The sequence below is a fragment of the Pimephales promelas genome, chromosome 3 (genome assembly GCF_988280905.1).
Source record: "Pimephales promelas chromosome 3, fPimPro1.hap1.1, whole genome shotgun sequence".
Classification (NCBI taxonomy): Eukaryota; Metazoa; Chordata; class Actinopteri; order Cypriniformes; family Leuciscidae; genus Pimephales; species Pimephales promelas.
This window is the reverse complement of record NC_142771.1, coordinates 1,162,489-1,186,985: the sequence shown is the minus strand read 5'-3', so window position 1 is coordinate 1,186,985 and position 24,497 is coordinate 1,162,489. Positions and strand designations below refer to the sequence as shown.

The window sequence follows — 24,497 nt, the reverse complement described above, 5'->3', positions numbered from 1 at the left end:
GGGCTGCTTGGTCCTGCTTAGACCGAGTGACAGATTTCTCATTTCTGTTGGGAATCACGTCTGCTTGCCAGAGTCTATCAACATTCTGGAACAACTCTGTCATTGAGGGATTAGTGGCAATGTGCAGACACTGCTGGGATTCAACATTATCTCCAAATACTCTTGCTGGGCCTTGTAAAGACCAACCCAGTCTTGTCCTGACAGCTGCCGGACCTCCAGGTGGACCGAGACGGACTGGTTCAATCGGAGTGATAAGGTGAGGATGATCTGCTCCAATCAGTAACAGGGGACAGGCTTTGTGAATAGGCTGTAATGGTAAGCCTTTCAAATGCCGGTATCTTCGTTGTAGGTCTGCAACAGGGTAGGAATGTTCAGCTAAGCTAAGTGGTTCTGCTGTGAAGGCTCCCGTTATTTTATAACTCCTGCCAGGTTGGGATGGAGTTGAAATTTGAAAGGACACTGAAGTACCGCAAAGCTTAGTAATGTCTTGCCTTATAGTTCTTAAGGCTAAGTCCTCTGCCTGGCCAGTAAGTCCCAGTCTCCGGGCTGCTGCTGGTAACAGCATAGTCCGTTCAGAACCATCATCAAGCACAGCGTAAGTATCTAGGCTTTGTCCCTTATGCTTCAGAATGACTCTGACCACTTTCAGAAGGACGCTGCTGAGTCCTTGAGGGCGGTCAAGGTACAGCATTTTGCTAGTCGAGCTGACTAAACATGTCCCTTCTTTCATTGGCTTAAAGTTGACCTCGTGAAGGATCTGGAGGTGCTTTCCCTTGCACAGATGGCAGAGTTTCTTTAGGGTACACTGTGCAGCTCTATGGTTGCGTCCACACTTCCAGCATCTGTTATTAGTCTTAATCCAGTCGATCACTTGGTCTTTGGTTAAGGACTGGAATGTGGCACATTGACTAAGGTAATGTTCTTTACTGTCACAGTATGGACAGAAGGCAAAGGTTTTATCTTGACTCTTGGTTGACACTGGTGGTACTGAGGAAGATAATTCATTTGAGCCATGAAGGATGGTAGTCTGTCTGACCTTGGCTTTAGTTTCCTTCTGTTGATCCACTCGGGAACGGGCTCTATCTTTCTGAGGCTTATATCCACCAAAGCTCTCTGGATCCTGGCACCAGGATTCGAAATTAAGCCATTTAGCTAGATCAAGAAGCGTGTACACTGAGCCAGGTTCATAACTCATGTGCCGGCGGAAAGACGCTCTTTGTTCTGGAGGGAGCTTGGACAAAAGTCGAGCCACATGGGATCCACAATGCAATTCAATGTCTCCTTCTGTTCCTAATGTCTTAAGGAATCCTACTAAGGCTTGTATCTGAAGAGCGAAGCGTTCAAAGCCTACAGTGTCGCCAGACTGAATATCTGATGCATCCATAATGGCAGCAATTTTGCTCAGGGCAAGCTGATGAGGTCGACCGAACCGTTCAGTGAGGGCTGCCATGGTATCGGAGTAGGGAGTGGATGAATTTAAAAAGGAATCAGCGATGAGGCGAGCATCTGTTAACTTTAGGTGATCTACCAGAATTTGGTACTTGAATAGCTCTGTAGCTTCATCAGGTAGTAGGTTATTCAAGGCAAGTTTGAGACGGGCAAATTCACCAGGATCTCGACGGGTAAAATCTGGAATGCTTGGCTGCGGACCTCTATAAACTATCTCCTGTCTTGCAGCATTAGTCTGGATCAGTGGAAAGTTAGCTGGTGCTACAAGCGGCTGACTGGAGTAAGCTGAAGGAGGTGTGTAGTTAATAGAAGTTCTTCTTACTGTTCTTGGCTGCCTTGTGCTCCACACATCTCTGTGATTGTCAACCGTGCCTGAGGAAATCTGAGCTCCCACATTATCCGGAACAATGGCATTTGTATAAGGCTGCATTGGCGGAGCATTCTGCGCATGGCTAACTGTATTTGCATAAGGATCTGTATTCTTAGATGTAGAAAGGTGGCGTGGTGCTGGGACTGGAAAGGCTCTAGGAGCTGGTGAAGGCTGTCCGCTTGCAACTCTAGGCAAAGGAACTGGAGGGGTTAATACTTGGAACGGTGACTTAGGCTTAGGACTTGACCTCTGGCTTTGCGACTGGTTTATCAGCATCTCCTGCATACTTTTCTGGATCTCTATCAGTTGACTAATCTCTTCCCTCATGGAAAGTTGAGTAGTACGGAGACGTCTATTCTCTTGTTCCAGATCATGCACTGTGCTTTGGATATCAAGTGGTAAAGAATGTCCATACCGGTCAGGGCTGCGTTCTTCTCTCTCACTCCAATGATCTGTGGTAAGGTACCAGGCCTCTGAAGCCAAGTGTGGTGTTTCTAACGAATCAGGTGATCCAACATCCCATTCTCTTTGATCATGATAAGAAATAGATGCTTGTGGATGGGCCATAGGAATATCTCTGTCTTCGTCATCCTCTTGAAAGTCATATGACCCATGTGGTCGTGGTGTTGACTGAGGCAGAAGGACATTAGCTCTAGGCAGTCCAGCATACTGTAATTCGAAATCTTGTAAGTAGGCTGGTTGACGAACTATACGTCTAGGGCGTGCTCCTTCAACTTGATACTCTGCATTCTGGTCCTCTGACATCATTAGTCCAGTGTAAACACACAATCCGGCTCGAAGGACCAAATGTTTTTGAGGTTTAATGAAGGACTGTATATTACTGGAGTAGGTGGATTTGTATCCGCACTGGTGTGTCGGTAAGAACACATACGACTCAGAGTTTGCAGCAAAGTTTGTAGTTTACTCTTGATTCAAGTTGAATAGGAACAGTGAGTGGTAACAGTAAGTGGTCTGAAAATAATACAGAATAACAATAATATTAGAGATACAGCTAAATCAATAACATTCATCAAGGCAATAGAACTGGTAACATTATTGACGTTATTGCAGTTCCTAGATAATCCACAAGGTGGCGCTCAAGGGACGCACATGGAATTAGTTGTTATGTAGGACGCCATTACAGTGTCATTTCGGGCAGTAACGTATATGAAACAGCATATAACACAATATTTACGCAAATATAGGCAAATAACCATATAAATCACCATCCAGATATCTTACACTATGAAAGTACTCATGCATTACTTAAACTTAAAGGATGAATTTTGGCGCTTAGGCGCTAACGCGAGCTGCCGCGATGGTGCACAAACAAGCTCGTGATAACTCAGTAAAGTACACAAATCTTCTTTAAACGCATATATAACATCACAAGATAAAAGGAAATAAACAACTTACATTTTTGTCATTAACTCACTCACATAAAACCACTTCTGAAGGAACGATTGAGCTATTAGTCTTCTGCGTCAGAGCATTCATATTTCGTTCGTCTCTTACTGACTAGGCACTGACTAACGTCATTCAATAAACGACTCTCTGATTGGCTGAAACCTTCTTAACAAGCAGACATAGACAAGAATGAGCTGCGCATGTGCAAGCTGTGTTAGCAGGAACAGGCAAGTGGTCCTCGATGCAGAGCCAAATGGGAGGAGCTGGAGCTCTAGCTCCTCCCATTTGGCTCTGCATCGAGCACCATCTCGGAACAGGACCGTTTTTTCTTGGCATGCGCTTATTCACTGATTTTAGAGCTTCACGTCTCAGTCACTGCAGAGCGGAGCACGCAGACACACTGTCGTCAGCTGAGCTCAGCCCCTGTTTTGAAGTTTCCTTCGCCCTCAGTCTGAAATTATTTGGTTACTCTTTCTGTAAGCGTGTTCAATCTCAGTCCCTCCATATCTCTCTATCGCTTTCACTTGTAATTTGTACCGAGTGAGTCGAGTATGCGCCGATTTCTGGTTGCTAAAGCTGGCACTGGCAGCAGCAACGAGGCTGCTAGGGCATTAGCTGCAACAGAGACCGAATCCCCCGTCGTTCCCAGCCCATCTGGCTGTTGCGGATGAATACAACAACAAAGGCTTAAACACACGAAGCACCGTCACAACCCATAGAGATACAGTCGGTTGGTCTGGGAAGGCCCCCGGGAACGCCCCGTCACGTGGTGTGAATTTAGCCCGTGGGGGAAAACATTGCCTTGGCGCTCATTGAAATACATGGGACAATCATGCCGAAGATTTGCTGTGTCGTTTTCTGTACCACCAATAAACTAACAAATTATAAATTGAAGTTCTACAGCCTTTCTTACATACATACAGAACCGGATAGGAGGACAAAATGGCAAAATTAATCATATCTTATTAGATTACTGTGTGAGTAGAGGTGCCTGTGTGATATAGTAGTAGATGTTTAACTCGTATTAGGCAGTGGGCCAGATTTGTCTGACGTTACATCCCTTACGAAAAATAACTATAGTAATCCTATGGCTATTAGTATTCTATAATAGTGTATAATACTTCTGTGATGTTCTTTAATACCTCTAAATACTTCTAGGCTATGTCCCAAAATACTATAGTATTCCTATAGGATTAACATTACTTATTTTGTCCTAAAATACTACAAGATTCCTTTAGTTGTTTTTCATAAGGGATGTCTCAGTCACATTAGCGTTATCAGCTGAAGGTTATCAGACTGCGGTCTGTGAGAATTCGGATAACTGTCAGCAAAGTCCCTCTGCAACTTCGTATCTACTAACTGATCACCGTTTTACAAAAGGATTAATAGTGTGGAGTGAAGCATACGTACAGTTGGTAAGTGACATGGTTTTATGGACTTATAGTAACTTATACGTAAGTTGTTTGAGTAATATAGGCTTGTGTTGCAGCTTCCGCGATGTCTTACCTGGAGATTCAACCAGATAAATAGTCTGGAAACGACACCTCCGGCCATTTGGTTGGGTCATTGACCCAGTTTTAATTAAATAAGGGCAATCATAACCCATTACAGTTAATTTTGCAATGTACCGTTGCCGGTCGGCAGGCATAAATGACTCGCAATATGACATTTTTGTCATTCAAATACGATGGTCGTGCTGCTTTCCCCCACGCCGACCACGCCCCCCAACTATGACGCGTTGCCGACTGTATGTATAGCTCTGGTTTTCCCCAAACGTAATTTTGGCAAGAGCTCCCGCTCATTCTGCCCAGGTTGGTATCGTGGGAGACCATGGCTCGAATATTCAGCAAAACTTGATGCGTGCTTTTGTTTCCCGTGTCAGAAATTTGGGCAGAACAATGATAGGGATTTGGTTTTCAAAAAACCTCAGAATGACCAACATTTTTATTATGTTTTTATTATCTAAAAAACCGAAGCAGCTCAAACGAAACTTTTTACACCATAGCCTAAACGATTGAGCGACGTTTTGCGTTGGTACCTACGGTTTTTTTTTTTTTTGTACCTACGGACCGCCATTCTGGACTTTTCCCGAACGCACCGATTGTCAGTCCGTCCCTGTTGAATATATAAGGAACCTGCATGACCCTGTGTGTCACGGTGTACAGATTCATTGCTTCTCGTGTTTGTTGTTGTATGAAAGCACGTGTGCAGTGGGCGTGACTGTGTGTCATTCCTTGATCCGCTCCAGCTGATCATCATCATCTCATCACCAGAGCTGCAGCCGATCTCCTTGCATTATATCCTTACACTCACCGCTTTCTCATTCCTTTTGTCAGATCGTTGTTTAATGCCTCGGGTGTGTTTCTGCTTTTTTTCGTCTTCGTGATACTGCGGATTATTATCGTCGTCTTGGTTGGATAATCTTCATTGTCTTCACTTCACTCAAGTCCCCGCGCCATCCGCCCGGATTATTCAGGAAGCAAATGCCGGTAAACTCAGGTATTTATTATTTTGATTATTCTCTGTCCCTGGTTGCCTTAATAAAGACCTGCGTTTACCTGCATTTGCCTTAGGCCTACTTACGGTCATGACACTGTGAAATGCAAATGGACAACATAACAATTCATGTAGCAGACCGTAAAGGTTTCAATGACACCGCTGAGAGGATGAAGAATGGTAGGCCTAATAAGTATAAGTAAATAATAATTAAGTAATAAGTAAACAGCAGAACTGTGGAATATTTTCTGCTGTCTACAGCAGTTTTCAGAGACGATTGGAAAGTCCCTGACCAGGGAAGATCCCCTCAGGCCCGGCAGTCTTAAAACATAAGTCCGTTATTCCAGATGCAATGTTGAATTAACTAAGAATAATAAACGCTTTAAAAGTATCGTGTGTTGTTTGTTCATGATAACATGAATGAATCAGTGCCATTTCATTTAGGGTTATGTTTTGTATTACTGCAAGTAAAAAGATAAATAATGCCTTGTAACTAACAAAATAAGTTAAATGTTTTCTTCTAGTTCAGTTAACTTTTATTTTATTTCAAGTAATATTTTTAGTGCATTAAAAAGAGTCTTTACTATTATGGATTTGTTTTATTTTTATTTGTTTTATTTTTATGCTTTCATTTGAATTTGAAGTTCTTATTTTTATTTAAGCTTTAGTTATTTTATTACTTCAAGTTTTTCACTTAAACTCTAGTCGTTTTAGTCATATTTATTATTTTAAATGTCTACATTAAAAACATTTTATTTTAATTTGAGTTATTCCAGATTCAATTTTTGATTAAAATAAAGAATTAATAAATGTTGAAATAAACTGAGAATAATAAACGCTTTATATGCATTAATTCGTGTTAAATAATGTTAACCAATGGAAAAATATTGTAAAGTGTTACCAAAAAGTGAAATTAATATTTTCCTTCTGAAGTAAACTTTATTTAGTTTGTTTGGAATAATAGAAAAATGATAGAAATGCAGCGTATATTCATTGGACTGATCAAAGCCTCGTTAGTGTTATTATAGTTCATATTTTATAGTTTTATTATACTTTATTTATTTATTGCTCTTTAGGAATAATTTATGTATGTATTCGATTTTGGTTTTATTATTTCCAGTTAGTAATAATCCCATAACCATAAACACATTACACCGGAATTAAGTGGAAATTAGCAGAAACTAAACGAAAATTAGAAATGTTGCCTCGGCAATAACTGAAATAAGTTTAAGTTGAAGCCCTAAATGTTACTCATAAACGGCCCTGTCCTCTTTGTGTTATTCCCTTCAGCTTTACTGAGAAAACTGGGAAATAATAATGCAACAAAGTTGGTTAAAATAGCGTCACAGTCAGTTCAAGCTCAAGTTCAGTGATGCTTCATTTTTGTTGTAAAATATTAATTTAGTCGAAATATCTACAGTCTGCACCTTATAGTCGTGATTAAATATATTAATTCTGTATATATTAATTCTATCTTCATACGTTCTTCTTAACACGATTATAAGGCCGTACGAAATGCTGTTATACCTACATACATATTTCAGTTTCTAATTATTCGTTAATTTACACTTTGAAAAGTATAGAATTTGAAATGTATTTCTTTTCTTTTTTTTCAACAGTAGGCCTACATTGCAAATATAGGCTACTATAAAAAAATCTTTAAATATATTAAAAGTATGTGTTGCGTTTTTGGAATGTTGTCTTGGCAACACAAGAATAAATATCGTTTAATGTGAATGATTATTTTATTCATATGCTTTTGAATTGCAGGAGCCTATTAAGAAAAAGATATAGTTCAACCGCGGTTTCCGAACTCTCAATTTCCACATAAAAAAATGTATCACTATAACATCGTGTTAAACATGTTTATATAGGCTAATATAAAGATACTAAATAATTCCAATTAAAAAAAAAAAGTTAATTTAGTTACAAGTTTGTTTTAGTTCATAGTTAAATACATGCTCTTTTTTATCAAATCTATGGTTAATTGATACAAGATGTAAAAATGATACAATGTTTGACATGTTTATTTTTTACATGTTTATATATATATTTATATAAATAGTTCCAAAATATATAACAAAATATTGAAATAGAAGAAAACACAAACACAACTATAACAAACACCCTAACAATTGTCTGATGATTGCATGATATTAAAATTATATCAAGACATGTGAGACTAAAGTACTAAAAAAAAAAAAAAAAAAAAACTAATGAAGATAGTGCCATAAGGTGCCAATACTTGAATACTAGGCCATTAACTACTTATTATTAGTTTTAGTAAGTTGACATATGCTGGATGTTAGTTTTCCAAGCGAGCAGTAATTGTTAATTAGGCCTAAATTTACCAGGATTGTCCGCTTCCTGGGTGACACCAGAGCTGGAGGTCCTGCTGATGAAAAAATAAAATAGATTGACTGATTTGAAATTATCTGTGCTTTTAGCATCAAGGTTGATGGAGCTGCCTTGAAACAAAGAAAATAATTATACAAAAAAAAAATTTAAATGCCGAAGGTTATCATTTTACAGCCCCGTTATACTCCCCAACAGCTGGAGCTTTGCTCACTGACGGTATACACTTTAATAGTGCTCCTGGAAAGGGGATATTTCTTTTATTTAATTTATTTTATGTCACTGTTGTGTGACTCTAGGGGGCCCTCTGCTGGCCCTATGGAAGAATGCGTTGTTCGTTGTCCAGATCATGCTGATATTGATGAAGCGTGATAAGCTTGAGTAGTAGTGCAGAACCACTCTGATTATACTTATTAGAAGCAGGCCCGTCAAGATAGCTTACAAAAATGCTCTCAAAAATGTGGAGGAAGCACGCCACAACCCCACCAACACACCCCATCGATTAGAAGTCCTTCTGGTCTTATACAGGGGTCAGCATCTGTCTCTGGATCTCCATAAAACCATATTTTAACAGTAATGGAAATTCATTATTCACATGTGGAACAAAATAAGTTTTTGTTTTCTCATCTCTCCTCAACACCACCAGTGTGCGCATCCACTGCGTCAGTGCACACACACACACCAGCTATAGGTGGAGAGGAGAGATAGACATAGATTGGGGTTATTAGGAGGATTATTGGCCAGGACACCTTGGATACCACCCCTATTCTTCACCAGAAGTGCCATGGGATGTTTAATGACCTCAGACAGTCAGGGCCTCAGTTTAACGGGGCGTTAGGACCCACACAGTCCACAGGAGAGCGCCCCCTGCTGGCCTCACTAACACCTCTACCAGCAGAAACCTGCTTTCCCAGGAGTCTCCCATCTATTCATAATCACATTGTAGATTAATTCCAAAATATAGATTTAAATGCTAAAACGGCGTGCCATAGTGACTCGTCAATTGAAGATAGGCTATCTATGACGTCATTACAGATATTTTAATGCAAATGCGATGATTATGATTGCTAGATAATTTTTTTCTGAATTGCCAAAACACATTTATTGAAACCATCGCTCACTTATTCAAAATGTTAAATATAAAACCAAATTGTCAAACCACATTCAGGGAATCTGTGACCCTTCTGGCAATCAAACAATGCTCTCAGATCATACACGCATCAGCCAATAATATTAAAAACACCACAGATCATTCATTAGAAAATTGGACAACACAGAAGCAGTTAGAGCAAAACATTTACTTTAATAAAGTAAATTAATTTAGCAATTATGTAAAAATTATAGTAGGTTACAGTAAAAACTTTAAATAAAAGCATGTAAGGAGAGTTGTGCAGATTTATTCTGCTTCATGTCGAGTCACACTGAGGACTTTTATTATGTACTGCCGGTTTGTGTGAGCAGTTTTGAGTTGTTGTGTGTAAACGATGACAACAGTGTTGTAGTTGTGTTGAACTTTTATTTATTCTACTATTATGGTACAACAATTTTACATTTGGGAGCAGTTTAGCGAGAACACACACTGCATACCTTTTCATAATAATGGTTTACTAATACATATTGTATACACTGAAAAAAATTATATGCTTATCTAATCAATAAAATTGTGGCAACATATTACAAGCAATATTATTAATTAAATTGCACAAATTAGAATTAATTAGAATGTTAATTTGATTAACTATTACTCAATTCTAATTTGTACAGTTTAATAAATAATATTGCTTGTAATCTGTTGCCACATTTTTATTGATTAGATAAAGCATATTCATTTTTACAGTGTAGGCTTTTTTAAATAAACAGGGTACTATGTATTTAAACAATTTTTTAAAAAATGTTTTTATAGTTTTTATTAAAGTGCATAAGTTTAAGTTTGGGCGTACATGTTTCAATGGAAAAATGTAAATGTAAAACTATTGCAATACTGGGAAATGTACTTTTGTTCCGTACAAATGGTGTTTGTTACGCTCTTGTTTAGTTACAGGGTAGGACAATAAAAATACACACTGTGATGAGATGATGAACTATAATGAACTGTCATATGCGCGGGTAGAAAAAAAAATGGCGGAGAGATTAGAAATGTTGATTCTGTCCTGTATGATCTCTCTGATGATAGGAAGGCTGCTGCGTGAGGAAAGTTGGAATACATCTTTTTAAAAGGTATATTATTTTCCTGCTCCCTGACAAGATATATATATATATATATATATATATATATATATATATATATATATATATATATATCACCTAATCCATATGAATGGTTTCCTCCTAGTCCTCTAAAGAGACACGATTGCTCTATGATTTTAACAGTTTAAAGTTAGACTTCTAAGTCTAATCACATTCAAGTAACAATCAGGATGCAATTGTTTGAATTTAAACGAAAATGTATCTGTTGTGTGCGCTATAGGTACTTGTCAGGAGATGGCGCTGTAGTCCACATGTTGTAAAAGGTGTAGAGTAAGAATGGATGTTTGCACATACTGCCTGGCAGTGTTGGATTGCTTGTGGGTTTTGAATAAACCTTGAAGAAGAATCTTTCTTGTCTTCTTGATTACCTGGACAATTTCAAATAATATGATGAAATCCTTGTGGGGATTTAAACATAGCATGCAGTGGACAACAGCCTTTTAAGTCTATAAACAAGTAAAAGTGCACAACATTAATTTTAGGTATGATAGATGCAATGCTTAATAATAGTTGACAAATATTTTTAAATATTAAAATGATAAATACATAGATTTTTTAAATATATTGCATTAAGTGGCCTATAAGTGTTTATAAAGTTATATATTTTAAGTCCACTAAAAAATTAATAATTTTTCTGTTCTTACACAAAGTACTTCAAAAATGTATTGTAAGAGCAACATGTGTTTTCTTTAAATGCACTAAAAATTCACTAAAAGTAGCATATTTCTTAAAAATATAATGAATCATGTATTTATTACCAATGCTTCTACTAGTTAGAAATATATTAAAAGTATACTTGTGTTGAGCATTTTTCTTAAAAGTGTAACAAAGCATATTTTTTAACCAATCTACTTAAAGTTTACTTTTTATGTTAAAAGTAAAAACATCTACGATGACTACGATAGTTATTCACGCACAGCAATACCACACCACGACAATCAGACTTTTAGGGAAAAAACTAATTCTACTGGACGCTACCGGTGGGGAATTTTGTACAATTAGAAAACTTTATTGGCAAGTATATTTTACACACACAATTAATCTCTTTCAGTGACAGGAGCTTATCGTATAGAACACAGTACAGGCATATACATATCCTCAATCTGCTTCTTCATTTCGAAGAGCAAACTCGAATGTAGCGCCTCATCTCCTACTTCCTGATCTCTCCTGATTATTTTCTCGACACAAGTGTAAAGAAGTATTTTCTCTCTTTCTCTAACCTCTTCTGGGACCTTATTATCCTGATGTTTCCATGATCCTCCTGTTAACATGGGATTGTTGGCTTTAAAATCTTGCCATGATTTAAAGGTCACCATCATGAGGATGTTCAGGTAACACATGTTATGATTCCTGATAACTTCTGAGTATAAAACAGCACACACTGCTATGGCGTCTCCGAATTCCTGTATAGAAGACCACACTTTGTCATGATTCCCTGTAATGTAGTTCCAGAGAGTCTCAGAACAGTTTTTTTTGAAAAATGTTGATGTTTGCAATCTCGGATAAGAAAGTTTCCCTTTGTCTTCTTCTTTGATTGGATGGCAGCAGTACAGATCGTCTGCTCGCATCTTTACCCTAAATTTACCGACTGAGAAGTGGATATGCTGCCTATCTGGACTTTTAAACCAGGTATTAATGAGAAAACAAATTAGTTTAGCATAGTGACTAAAATCTGCTATTTTGATGTCTGTTTTGATGTCAATTGGTATAGGCCCGAAATTAGAATCAGAGTCAGAATCAGAACCAGAACCAGAACCAGAACCCACGTCCGAGTTAATGATCATTTTTAAGAGCTTGTACAATTTTTTATAGATGTTTCCATCCGGACGAAATACATTGATTCCGTTGATCAAAAGCACCTCTTTCAACTTCTTGGCAATCAAGTAGAGATAGGCTTTCAGCTTGTTTTCATTCCCGTTGAAATTGGACTACATAAACATAAAAAACAAGAGTTACACCGAATATATTGACATTATCTATTTAATAAAAAAATAAAAATTGTATGACAGATATAACCTACGGTGTTCCCTCTCTCCTCCAAACATGAGCCGGCTTCAGGCTCCTGAGCAGAGTTTTCATTGTTGTCACTAAAATGCAAAAATCAAAAAACAAAATGAAATACATTGTTCAAAACTACTGCATTGATTAACTTAGTTAAAATCTTAAAACCTTAATATTAATAGTTTAATTAAATGTAACTCTTCTCATGCTGTGTGAGGAGCACCGGGAGTTTCCGCGAAATTGTCCATAAATTAATAAAACTCAAAATATCATTCTCAAATTTACACAAGAACACTCTCAGTGCCTGTTATTAGGAAAGTTTCAGATGAGAATAATTAAGACTTTTTCATATGTTTTTGAAAGAAAAACGCTGAATTTATTTTTGCAAAAATACTGTTAACACCAATTTTATGAAGTATTTCTAAACTGTTCAGCATTTTGAAATGTTTTAAAATTTAGTCCTGCGATCAAAGCTAAAAAATAAACGATTTTCAGCATCATTAGGCCCACTAGTCTAATATAAATAATTAAGAATAAGAATAAAGAATTACTAAATAATTATAATTAATGTTTTCCTCTTATTATTAATGCTATTTATTTATTTATTTATTTTTGCATATTCATGTTTTTGTGGAAACCAACTGATACTTTTATTGCCGCTGTCGATGTATGAATGAGTGTATGGTGCGCGCGTAAGGAATGCATGCTGTTCTGGTAACATGGTTTCACAACTTCTCCGAGGTTTGGGGGGGGGGGGGGGAGTGGGCAGTTATTTTATTATCTAAATGGCACGAGAAATGACATTCTCAGTTCAGTATTCATACGTCGCGTGTAATACGGACGCACTCTACATTGACCTTGTGTTGTGCTCATTTGGGAAGAGAATACAAGATAAAGAGACTGAGAGAAGAAAGAGATGAGAGAGGAAGGGCAGGTAGGCTATTGCATACTATATGCCCAGAATTAATTCATACGAATTGAAAACTCGTAAAATATGTAAGATTTAGCAAAAATAATAATAAAAAAATAATAATAATAAATAAATAAATAAATAAAGTGTCTCAAAATGTGGTGAAAGTTCCTTTGAGACATCCGTGCCCAGGGCACGTCATTGCCATAATCCCCCTTGAACACTGGTCTTTTTGCACTTTTGCACACGACACACCCTAACACTACACCAGGTTTACAGTGCATAGCATATGCCCGATAATAGAAAACTAATTAAAATTATTGTTATGAATTTACACTTTCATGAGATCGTGCTGCAGCTTCACACACAAGCACCCAAAACTCTTTCACAGTATTTTGCCCCACTGCTGCCCTGCTCGGGTGAATGAGAAGAAAACTTCAGGAAAATGGCGTTTTTTTAGGGGAAATGCACATCAGTTTATAGTCAGAGACATTGATGAGATTAACTGTAAACTAACTATGCCTACTAAACTAAATAAACTTGTATTGGCTTTATATTTTATTATCTTTGAGTTTTATTCTTTATTCTTATTTTAGACGCCGTAAGAATGAAGGATATATAAAGAACAAGAGAGATCATAGCGATCTATATTTAGCTCGATATCAATCAATCAATCAAAACTTTATTACAGACTCAAAGTCCATTTTTAAAAGAAAGAAAGAGAGAAAAAAAAAAAAAAACACAACCCATACAATCCATTACAACCATACAATTTTGTGACATAGACTCACAGAATACACAAGTACCAGTGTCTCCACAGCTTTGACTGATACCGTGTACTAACCCTCACATTTATTAAACTCACAATAATTTCATTTTTAGAGTCATTAAGTCGGCAGATAAATCTATATATAAAATTACGTAACTTAAAAGTGATGACACGTACACTGACAAACATTTCACTTGCACTATGCCATCTAGGTCTCCTTAATAAGATTCTCATAGCACCATTATCATAGCTGTCAACATTGAACATTGAAAATAAGGGAGATTTCCCGGAATCCGTAGCCAAAATAAGGGATTTTCTTTTTTTTTTTACATTATTAAGAGCATAAGAAACAAATGAAAAAAAATATATATTTTATTCCTATGTTATGCTATGACCTCTGTAGTGGACACCAGGACTCGATTGTTTAAAAAAATGACATGAAAATATATATAGGCAAAAATAATGGAAATTATTGACATATGAACATCGTTTTTTTTTTTTTTGGCCTGGAAACGCTTCCAACACGCTTGAGTGTCGCGTGGAAAATAGGCATCTGGTTCTATTTCTAGCATGCACGCGTTTGCGCGTGTCACACAGGCAGTGTGCAAGCTCTAATCTGTTAACATGGGAGCCGAAATAAAAACCATAGACAGTAAAATAATAACGGCCACGCCACGCAGCTGAGACGCACGCAGCCAATGTGTCTCCGGCCAGCGCGCGCAGCGCTGCATCCGAGTATGAACGACATCAAGCCGAATAGGTCCGAGCTTGTACGTCTCACACAATCAGAGCGTAAAAATACGGGATATTTTACGGGAAGATACTGAAACGGGAAGACAGCGGGAACAGAGATAAAATACGTGAGAAACCCGAAAAAAACGGGAGGGTTGACAGCAGTGCCATTGTAACAGATTAAAGTAGAAGCTAAGGCTACAGTAATGTTCTGTTTGTGCGTGTGTAACACATTCTGTCCTTTGGGACTTGCCATAGGCAAGAGGGGAGGAGCATGCGCATAAGTGGATGAGGAGCACATGTGTTTAAGGAGAGTTAAGAGAAAGTGTATTGAAGGCTGTAGAATGCACTGGTTGCTATTACGGTTCTAAATCACCTTAGAGTATTTATACACAATTGATGTCCAGTAACTAAGAGAGGAATAAAACCCAGAGCCAGAGATTAAATTCACTCTGTATTGATTGATACATTTTTCAGAATGTCAACAAATAAAAATATAACAATAATCAGCGTAGGCCTACGCAAAATAAACAAAAATGAAAATAATGATTATATTCAAAAGATATAACTCTATGAAGAAAGAGCAACGAAGTGGTGGGAATAAGTGTGTACTCAGTCTTAAGAAGTCCCAAGTATTCCAGAGGAAGTCCACTTAATGAAGAAGGGTGCAGAAACGTCGTCCTCAGATGCGATGCCGTCTGATCCTGATAGGGTTAATGATGATGTTCAAAAAGGCCTGTAGCTTCGAGTACTGAGACATTCACGGTGTGTTCGAATGATGGGTTTATGTGATTTGGTCCGCTGGACAAATGTAGATAAACATGTGTGTGTGTGTGGTTCTATAATAAAACAAACAACTCAATTAGTTTCTGTGTTACTCTTACGATAAAAATGCTGCGTCATTATTACTTCACGTGATTGAGCGTGAAAGACATCACAAACTTGTGGTACTGATAAAATATAGTGGCTGTTCTTTATGACTGAATAAATATCTTATTGATGCATTAAACAGAATATCAAACAAGGATTATTAAATAAAATAAATGAAAGATAAGCACTTACAATCTGCAATGACGCACGCACGAGTATTCACCACAGAAATCCAACGACCTCAGAAGCGATCACATAACATCAGCCGCCCATCACCTATGAAATACCAAACTGCTCACCAGCTCTATTGTCAATCTATAACTTTATGGCTCATATTTATGCATCTTGCTGCATTTACTCACAACAACTCGTCGCGCACAGCATCTCTTCTTTCTTTCCTCTATTGCCGCGTATATGAGATCTCGCATATTTCTCACAGAACTCGCGAGCCTTCCGATTCAAACTCCGCCTACTCAGCAGTGGTGACAATTTAAAGGAACACTGTACAACTATACTATTCTATAGTAAGAACATAAATAAAATAGAACCATGGCCTTTTGCACAGCCGCCCCCAAATTTGGTATGCAAATTTGCCATTAGTAAGGCCTATGAGGAACTCTCTGAGTCTGGGGGTAATACTGGCAATTCAATCAACTTAGCTACTGGTCTTGTGTATGTTTGATCTTTCACTTTGACCACTGCTTTTCTGACTCTTCCATCTGAACTAGGAATGACGGCAGAGACAGTACCAACTCTCCAAAGCGCTCTTGGAATCTGCTCATCAACAATGAGTACTACAGTACCAACTGCAATATTCTCTTTCTCCCTGTACCATTTCTGCCTTGACTGCAATGTAGGTAGGAAGTCGTGAATAAAATGCTTCCAAAAATGATCACTCAGAACCTGACTATGTCGCCATCTTTTCCTACTGTGTAATTCTGAGTCTGAATAGACCACTTGAGGCAAAGAGGAGTCAGGCCGCCCCATCAGCAAGGAATTTGGCGTTACTGGGTCTGGATCTGCTATATCGCTAGAGACATAACCTAAGGGTCTAGAATTAAGGATGCTTTCAACCTCAATCAGAATGGTTCTTAATACCTCCTCGGTCACTGTCTGAGCACCTAGTGTCGTTCTTAAAGCTGTCTTTACAGACCTCACTTCTCTTTCCCACGAGCCACCGAAATGAGGTGCACTGGGTGGATTAAACTGAAATCTGATTTGTTCTTTGGCCAACTGGTCTTTAATGCTGGGCTGGATCTGGGAGAAGGTGTCCTCCAGCTCTTTACATCCACCTCGGAAATTTGTTCCCTGATCCGAGAGAATCTCATAGGGTTTCCCTCTTCGGGCAATGAAACGCCTAAGAGACAGTAGGAATGAATCTCCATCCATGTGGTCCAACAGATCAAGATGTACGGCTCGAGTAGTGAGGCACTTGTATACGATTCCCCACCTTTTCTCAGTGCGGCGGCCCACCTTTACTAGCAGTGGTCCAAAACAATCTACTCCGGTGGAGTAAAAAGGAGGTTTACATAGCCTCAGACTTGATGCGGGTAAATCTGACATTTTAGGAATCATTGGCTTGCCTCTCCACCTTTTACAATCAAGACAGTGGTGCTGATGTCTCCTAACAGCCTCTCTTCCACGCAAAATCCAAAACTTACGCCGCAGCTCAGCATACACCCTGCCAGCTCCTGGATGGTGCAATTGGTCATCGTAATGCTTAATTAAGAGCTTCACCACAGGATGATTTGGTGACAGAACAATGGGGTGTAGAACTGCATCACTCAATTCATAGCACCTACGAAGTCGTCCTCCTACTCTAATCAAGTCAAGTTCTTTGTCATACTCAGGAGCGAGCTTAATGAGTCGGCTATGTGCAGAAATGTCTTTCCCTTCCTTGAGCAAAGCAAATTCGTCAGGAAAGTCTTGCATCTGACATTGTCTAAGTATAGACAATTCTGCCTTCTGAAATGCATCTGCACTCAGTGGATCTGTGTTGTCAGCCGCCCCAAGACGGAATCGTGCTGTAGCTTCTACTAGATCAGAATAGCTGCTAAATTGACTGGTATCAGGTTCCACTGGCAGTTTATGTTCAGTCAACGAGCCGCAAAACACAGATTTCTTAAGTTCCTGTACTTCTTCAGGGGGCTTTCCTTCTGGTGCCTTAGGCCAACAGCTGCTAGACTGCATCAAGAATACTGGTCCTTGTTTCCATCGTGTTTCTTTAGCCAGTTGAGCCAATGACAACCCACGTGTGATATCATCAGCAGGGTTGGCTGCTGAATCAACATAGCGCCAATCTCCAGGGTCAGACAACTCTTGAATTTCGGTGACTCTAACTCCTACGAACACTCGGTATCTGCACGAATCGGACTGCAGCCAAGAAAGAACTGTAGTCGAATCAGACCAGTAGACAAATTTGTGGATATCTTGAGTCAGCTCTCTCTTCAAGACATCTCCTAGCTGCGCTCCTGTCAATGCAGCACAAAGCTCTAAACGAGCGATGGAGATCTGTTTCCTTGGAGCGACTCGTGACCTTGCCGCCATGAAGGCAACATGCATATTACCCTGATCATCTTCAGAGTACAAGTATGCAACAGAGCCGTATGCCTTTTCAGAAGCATCACAAAACACATGAACACTGCGGCTCTTGACAGGATACTGAAGGCTGGAACTGTAACATCTTGGCAGGTGGATCTGAGACAATTGTGGGAGCTCGCTTTGCCACTGATGCCAAATGTTTAGTAGATCCGATGGTAAATTAGGATCATCCCATTCTCGTTTCTTATCCCACAACAACTGCACGACAATCTTGGCTCTTGTGGTATATGGAATGAGATAACCAAGGGGGTCGTAAAGTCTGGCTAAAGTACGATAGATGCTCCGCATGGTAGTTTCACCCTCATCTCTCTGGTAAGGTTTGTATACCAATGTGTCCGATCTACATTGCCATATCAATCCAAGGGCATTCTCCTGAGGGTTAGCCATTTCTTGACTGAGCCTAATCTCCCCACTCTTTGACTTTAACTCAGCAGGAAGGTGGTGAATAACCTCAGGAATGTTACTGGCCCATTGCCTCAATTCGAATCCACCCTCCATAAGATGGCTCTGCAATCGGTTTACCAGCCGTACAGCTTGAGCTTCAGTAGAGACACTCTTGAGACAATTGTCGACATAGAAGCTACGCTCCACCGTTTGACGTACTTCATCCGTAGCTTCAAGATCCAGCTTTGCATGAGTCTGAAGTGCATAAGTAGCACAACAAGGGCTACATGCAGTGCCAAATGGCAGAACTTGCCACTGATGCACGACAGCCGGTTCAGACATCTTTCCATGGCGCCACAGAAAGCGGAGGAAGGGTTTATCTTCGTCAAGGAGACGGATTTGATGAAACATACCCTTCACGTCACTGCAGATAGCCACGTGATGTTCTCTAAAGCGGAGGAGAACTCCCAACAAGCTGGCACTCAAGGTGGGACCGGGCAAAAGATGTTCATTCAAAGACTGACCCTGGTATTCGAAAGAACAATTGAAGACAATACGGTTCTTCGCATTGTGATGAACCATATGATGTGGTATGTACCACGCCTTGGAATTCGGATCACAATCTGCAGATGTCAATGGGGTGACATAACCCGCTTGCAGCAATTTCTGAATCTCTGATTCGTAAGACTCAGCCAGACTAGGCTCTCTAACTAGTTTCCGCTCTGTGCTGCGTAACAAGGCCATGACTGCCTCTTTGGGTGCATTCAGCGGTGGAGGCGACTCTTTCCAGAGTAGAGGAGTGGCGTACCTTTTGACACCGTTCACATCGATCCTGATGGTTTTCTCCTCTAGAAGGCGGATAGCTTCTGCATCCTGTCGTGATCGACTGACTACTTTCTCAGATAGATAAGGAAGGGTATCTAGCTGCCAAAGTTTTTCAACCTGACGGAAGAGATCAGCTTCAGGAGAAACACAAGAAATGAATAAACATTCTTGAGGCTGCAAGTGAGGCTTAATGAGACTGGAGGGACCCTGCAATGTCCAACCAAGCATCGTATGAACCGCTGCTGGACCTCCAGGAGGACCCAATCTCACCGGCTCCACAGGGGTTATCAAGTGAGGATAATCAGAGCCGATAAGAACCAAGGGCTGCGCCTCGTGAATGTCATGCAAGGGTAAGTCACGGAGATGGCGATATCTTCTTTGCAAGTCAGAGATGGGGTAAGTGTGCTGCACCAAGGCTAACTCTTTTGCTGTGAATGCACCCTTGACCGGGTAGGATCTGTCAGGGTGTGAAACAGGTGCTATGGAGAAGGATACAGATCTACCATGAATAGTTTGAACATCCTGTCTCACTGTGCGCAGAGCCAAATCTTCAATTTCACCCTTAAGGTCTAGACGTCGAGCAGCTTCATTCAACAAGATCGTACGCTCGGATCCATCGTCTAGCACAGCATAGGTTTCTAATGACTTATCACCATTCCGAATGATTACCCGACTTAACTTCAGAAGAACTTGCTTGCCACTCGTAGGGCGATCCAAGTACAGGGTCTGAGAAGCAGGGCTTACTGGACTTTTCTCCGATGTCTGGTTATTACCTTTACTCATCCCATCAGCGTTGGCATTGACTTCATGAAGAACATCAAGATGCCTCCGTTCACACCGCTTGCACTTCGCCTTTAATGTGCATTTAGCTGAGGAATGACCACGTCCACAACGCCAACATCTATGTCCCGTTCTGACCCAACTCTCAATCTGCTCCTTAGTTAGAAGTTTGAAGTTAGCACACTGATTCATGTAGTGCTGAATTGTGTCACAGAAGGGACAATACTTCTTCGGCTTCTCCTGTGGTCTTTCTGAGTCCATGTATTCAGTCTTTGGGGGCTCTACTGATCCTACTTTTTGCTCTCTACCATGTAAAACAGTGGTCAGCTTTCGAGGGACAAACCCAGTTCTCTTGTCTTTGTGAACATTGTGTTTCACAGGATCAGGATAGGACCCATACTGTGTTCCTTCTACCTGCACACGGACCTCATATTCCAGCCAGTCTGCGAAATCAATCAGCGTTGGAATAGGAGTCTGAAGGGGGTTAATGAATCTCTTGAAGTTAGCTCTTAGGTCGTACGGCAACTTAGCTAAGAGACGAGAAACATGTGAGCCACATTTCAGTTCAGTCCAACCTGTGCTACCTAACTGGTTTAACATTCCAACCAGTGCTCGGACACGAAGGGCAAATGCCTTGAAAGACTTTACATCTCCGCTCCTGATATTGGGCCCATCCATCAGATTAGTGATCCTTTGCAGTGCCAATTGATGTGGCTGCCCATACATATCAGTGAGCGCTCTCATAGTGTCACTGAATGGAGTACGACTGTGACTATATGAGTCGGCGACAAGCAAAGCATCTTCCAGCTTAAGGTGGTCCATAAGTATTTGGAACTTAAATGACTCGGAAGCGTCTTCAGGAAGAATGTTATGTAGCGCAAGCTTAAGACGAGCAAAATCCCGTGGATCATCCCGACTGAAATGGGGGATTGTAGGAGTCGGCCCTCGATATTGCATTGGTGGTGGATGCACGGGATTATGCATCTCAGAGTGGCCAAGCGGATAGTGAGAACTGTCAGATGTACGGAACTGTCTATTTTCTCGACTGTACTCTTGCCTCCAATCAATTGGGGAATGATCGAAACGATCCGAGAAGGCATCTTTATACAGACGCTCTCGATCACTTGAGCGACGATGATAAGGGTCTGTTGCTGATTGATGATAAACATCATGAGAGGGCATACTGGACCGCAACATTGGTGGGTCATCTGAACATTGCTGACGAATATCAGACGAACGAGGAGCACGCAGAGGAACATGAGCATCATAATGCCGATCATGTCGTGGCAAGTCATTTTTACTACTTTGTGGTTCATTATATGAAGGGGTCGACATACCTGAATTGGACGGACTATCACTAAAGCGGCCTGCTCTCTTTAGACTGTCTGTAAGCTCCTCAATGAGATCTCGTTCACAACTGCGAACTGTAAGGAGGGATTCATCTCTAGGTGGCACCAAAGGAGTATGTACTGTATGGCCAGAGTTTCCATCACTCTGCACTGCCTCCTGCATACCAGTAGACTTTGGTGTGGATGACACCACAGCTCCTTCACTCATAATCTGTTGCTCATCTAATGAAACCTGGGAAGCTAACACAGGAGAGTTAACAATCAAATCAGATATGCGTTGCATGTCCTGCCTCATTCGCCTGTTTTCCTCCCTCATTTCACGCATAAAACTAAGCATATCAGACTGCTCATCTGCAAATGCTAGCTGTTTCTGAGGATAGCTAACCTCATAATCACGCAAATGTGCTGGCGGTCTTGTTATCCTACGCGGGCGTACAACCTCTGGCTCTACGGCTCCCTCACTAGTTCTGGACATCATCGCTAAGGTGGTTATAGGATCCGGCTCGAAGGACCATAAAATGTATTGAAGGCTGTAGAATGCACTGGTTGCTATTACGGTTCTAAATCACCTTAGAGTATTTATACACAATTGATGTCCAGTAACTAAGAGAGGAATAAAACCCAGAGCCAGAGATTAAATTCACTCTGTATTGATTGATACATTTTTCAGAATGTCAACAAATAAAAATATAACAATAATCAGCGTAGGCCTACGCAAAATAAACAAAAATGAAAATAATGATTATATTCAAAAGATATAACTCTATGAAGAAAGAGCAACGAAGTGGTGGGAATAAGTGTGTACTCAGTCTTAAGAAGTCCCAAGTATTCCAGAGGAAGTCCACTTAATGAAGAAGGGTGCAGAAACGTCGTCCTCAGATGCGATGCCGTCTGATCCTGATAGGGTTAATGATGATGTTCAAAAAGGCCTGTAGCTTCGAGTACTGAGACATTCACGGTGTGTTCGAATGATGGGTTTATGTGATTTGGTCCGCTGGACAAATGTAGATAAACATGTGTGTGTGTGTGGTTCTATAATAAAACAAACAACTCAATTAGTTTCTGTGTTACTCTTACGATAAAAATGCTGCGTCATTATTACTTCACGTGATTGAGCGTGAAAGACATCACAAACTTGTGGTACTGATAAAATATAGTGGCTGTTCTTTATGACTGAATAAATATCTTATTGATGCATTAAACAGAATATCAAACAAGGATTATTAAATAAAATAAATGAAAGATAAGCACTTACAATCTGCAATGACGCACGCACGAGTATTCACCACAGAAATCCAACGACCTCAGAAGCGATCACATAACATCAGCCGCCCATCACCTATGAAATACCAAACTGCTCACCAGCTCTATTGTCAATCTATAACTTTATGGCTCATATTTATGCATCTTGCTGCATTTACTCACAACAACTCGTCGCGCACAGCATCTCTTCTTTCTTTCCTCTATTGCCGCGTATATGAGATCTCGCATATTTCTCACAGAACTCGCGAGCCTTCCGATTCAAACTCCGCCTACTCAGCAGTGGTGACAATTTAAAGGAACACTGTACAACTATACTATTCTATAGTAAGAACATAAATAAAATAGAACCATGGCCTTTTGCACAGAAAGAATAAAAAGAGTTTGCATCGTTCATGGAACTTCTGTCTCCCGTTTTTATTATTTTATTAGTTAAAAGTGTTTAGGCGAACCCAATACAAAAGCTCGGTTACATTGGTGGCAGCGGTGGGATGATTATATCAAACAGGTAGCATTTGCATACAACTCCTCAAATCATTCTAGTACCAAGTTCTCGCCATACTTCCTAGTCCATGGACGGGAACCAAGGATGCCCACTGACTGTTTACTGGCCACCCGTATACTTGACTGTGACGTTTCAAAGTCTCATGCTGACTTCGTATCCACTCTGCTGGCAAAGCTGCAAAACGCTTTCAGGAGCACAAGAATGTACAGTGAGGTGGCGTTTGATCGATATAAACTATACCATGATTCGGACCTCAGACATCAGCCCTATACAGTCGGTGCCATGGTGTGGCTCAATAACCCTGTGGAGAGCCGTATGAAGCTAGCACCCCACTGGAAAGGACCTTTTCAGATTGTGCAGGTCATGGAGTCTGGTGGAGAGCCTGGACTGACGTACCGGATCGTTAGCCCTATAGACTCAGATGAACGAGGTCAGGTTGTACATTACAATAGGTTGAGACCTTATACACTGCCTTTTCCAACACCGTCTTCTACTGAGAAACTGTCTGTGGTTCCGGATTCTTTACCTGATTCCCCTCCTAAGGAGCCTGAAATATTGGGGGGAGTGAAGTGCAGTTCACCTCGAGAGGATTTAGGAGAGGTACTTCAGGGACCTGAAAAACTCATTCCTGTTATGAGTAGGGCTGGGAGAAGGTTGAAACCTCCTGGTTTCTTGAAAGATTTTGTACGGTACTGAGGTTCATTGTTGTAAAAAAAAAAAAAAAAAGATTCTTGTGCAGAGTGGAAAATGTATAAGTGAGCATTGTGATTCCATAGTGTACAAACTGTTTTATGGTTGGACATAGGTTTGAGTATTATACATGTTGATGTGTATTATTCTTGTTCCTGTTTTCCGTTCTATCCCTTGTTATTTGGTAGATAAACGGGGACGTTTATTTTAGGGGGATGGGACGTATGTAACAGATTAAAGTAGAAGCTAAGGCTACAGTAATGTTCTGTTTGTGCGTGTGTAACACATTCTGTCCTTTGGGACTTGCCATAGGCAAGAGGGGAGGAGCATGCGCATAAGTGGATGAGGAGCACATGTGTTTAAGGAGAGTTAAGAGAAAGAATAAAAAGAGTTTGCATCGTTCATGGAACTTCTGTCTCCCGTTTTTATTATTTTATTAGTTAAAAGTGTTTAGGCGAACCCAATACAAAAGCTCGGTTACACCATTATATGCTACT

At 40.0% G+C, this 24,497-nt stretch overlaps 2 protein-coding genes across 8 annotated transcripts; both read right to left on the bottom strand.

The window, feature by feature from the left end:
* Nucleotides 1-11,385: 11,385 nt before the first annotated feature.
* On the bottom strand, nucleotides 11,386-12,108 carry LOC148981821 (uncharacterized). Its single transcript, XM_089127390.1, has one exon. It carries the CDS (start codon nucleotides 12,106-12,108, stop codon nucleotides 11,386-11,388), a length of 723 nt encoding a protein of 240 aa, XP_088983516.1.
* Nucleotides 12,109-15,177: 3,069 nt separating this feature from the next.
* On the bottom strand, nucleotides 15,178-23,181 carry LOC148981820 (uncharacterized). Of its 7 annotated transcripts, none has more exons than XM_089129002.1 (5): nucleotides 22,971-23,181; nucleotides 22,801-22,899; nucleotides 15,969-22,577; nucleotides 15,799-15,882; nucleotides 15,178-15,575 (listed from the first exon to the last, which is right to left on the bottom strand). In XM_089129002.1, the coding sequence occupies exon 3, from the start codon at nucleotides 22,021-22,023 to the stop codon at nucleotides 16,213-16,215; it is 5,811 nt and encodes a 1,936-aa protein (XP_088985128.1). In that variant the 5' UTR covers nucleotides 22,024-22,577; nucleotides 22,801-22,899; nucleotides 22,971-23,181; the 3' UTR covers nucleotides 15,178-15,575; nucleotides 15,799-15,882; nucleotides 15,969-16,212. The 7 variants fall into 7 exon arrangements, with proteins under 7 accessions (XP_088985128.1, XP_088985132.1, XP_088985129.1 ...); XM_089129006.1 differs by having other exon boundaries at nucleotides 15,969-22,539; XM_089129003.1 differs by having other exon boundaries at nucleotides 15,799-15,897; nucleotides 22,801-22,884.
* Between the last annotated feature and the right edge of the window lie 1,316 nt (nucleotides 23,182-24,497).

What these genes read in the sequence shown, in the direction of transcription:
- LOC148981821 (XM_089127390.1), bottom strand. Translation starts at nt 12,108, where the DNA reads ATGATCATTAACTCGGACGTGGGTTCTGGTTCTGGTTCTGGTTCTGAT.
- LOC148981820 (XM_089129002.1), bottom strand. Translation starts at nt 22,023, where the DNA reads ATGATGTCCAGAACTAGTGAGGGAGCCGTAGAGCCAGAGGTTGTACGC.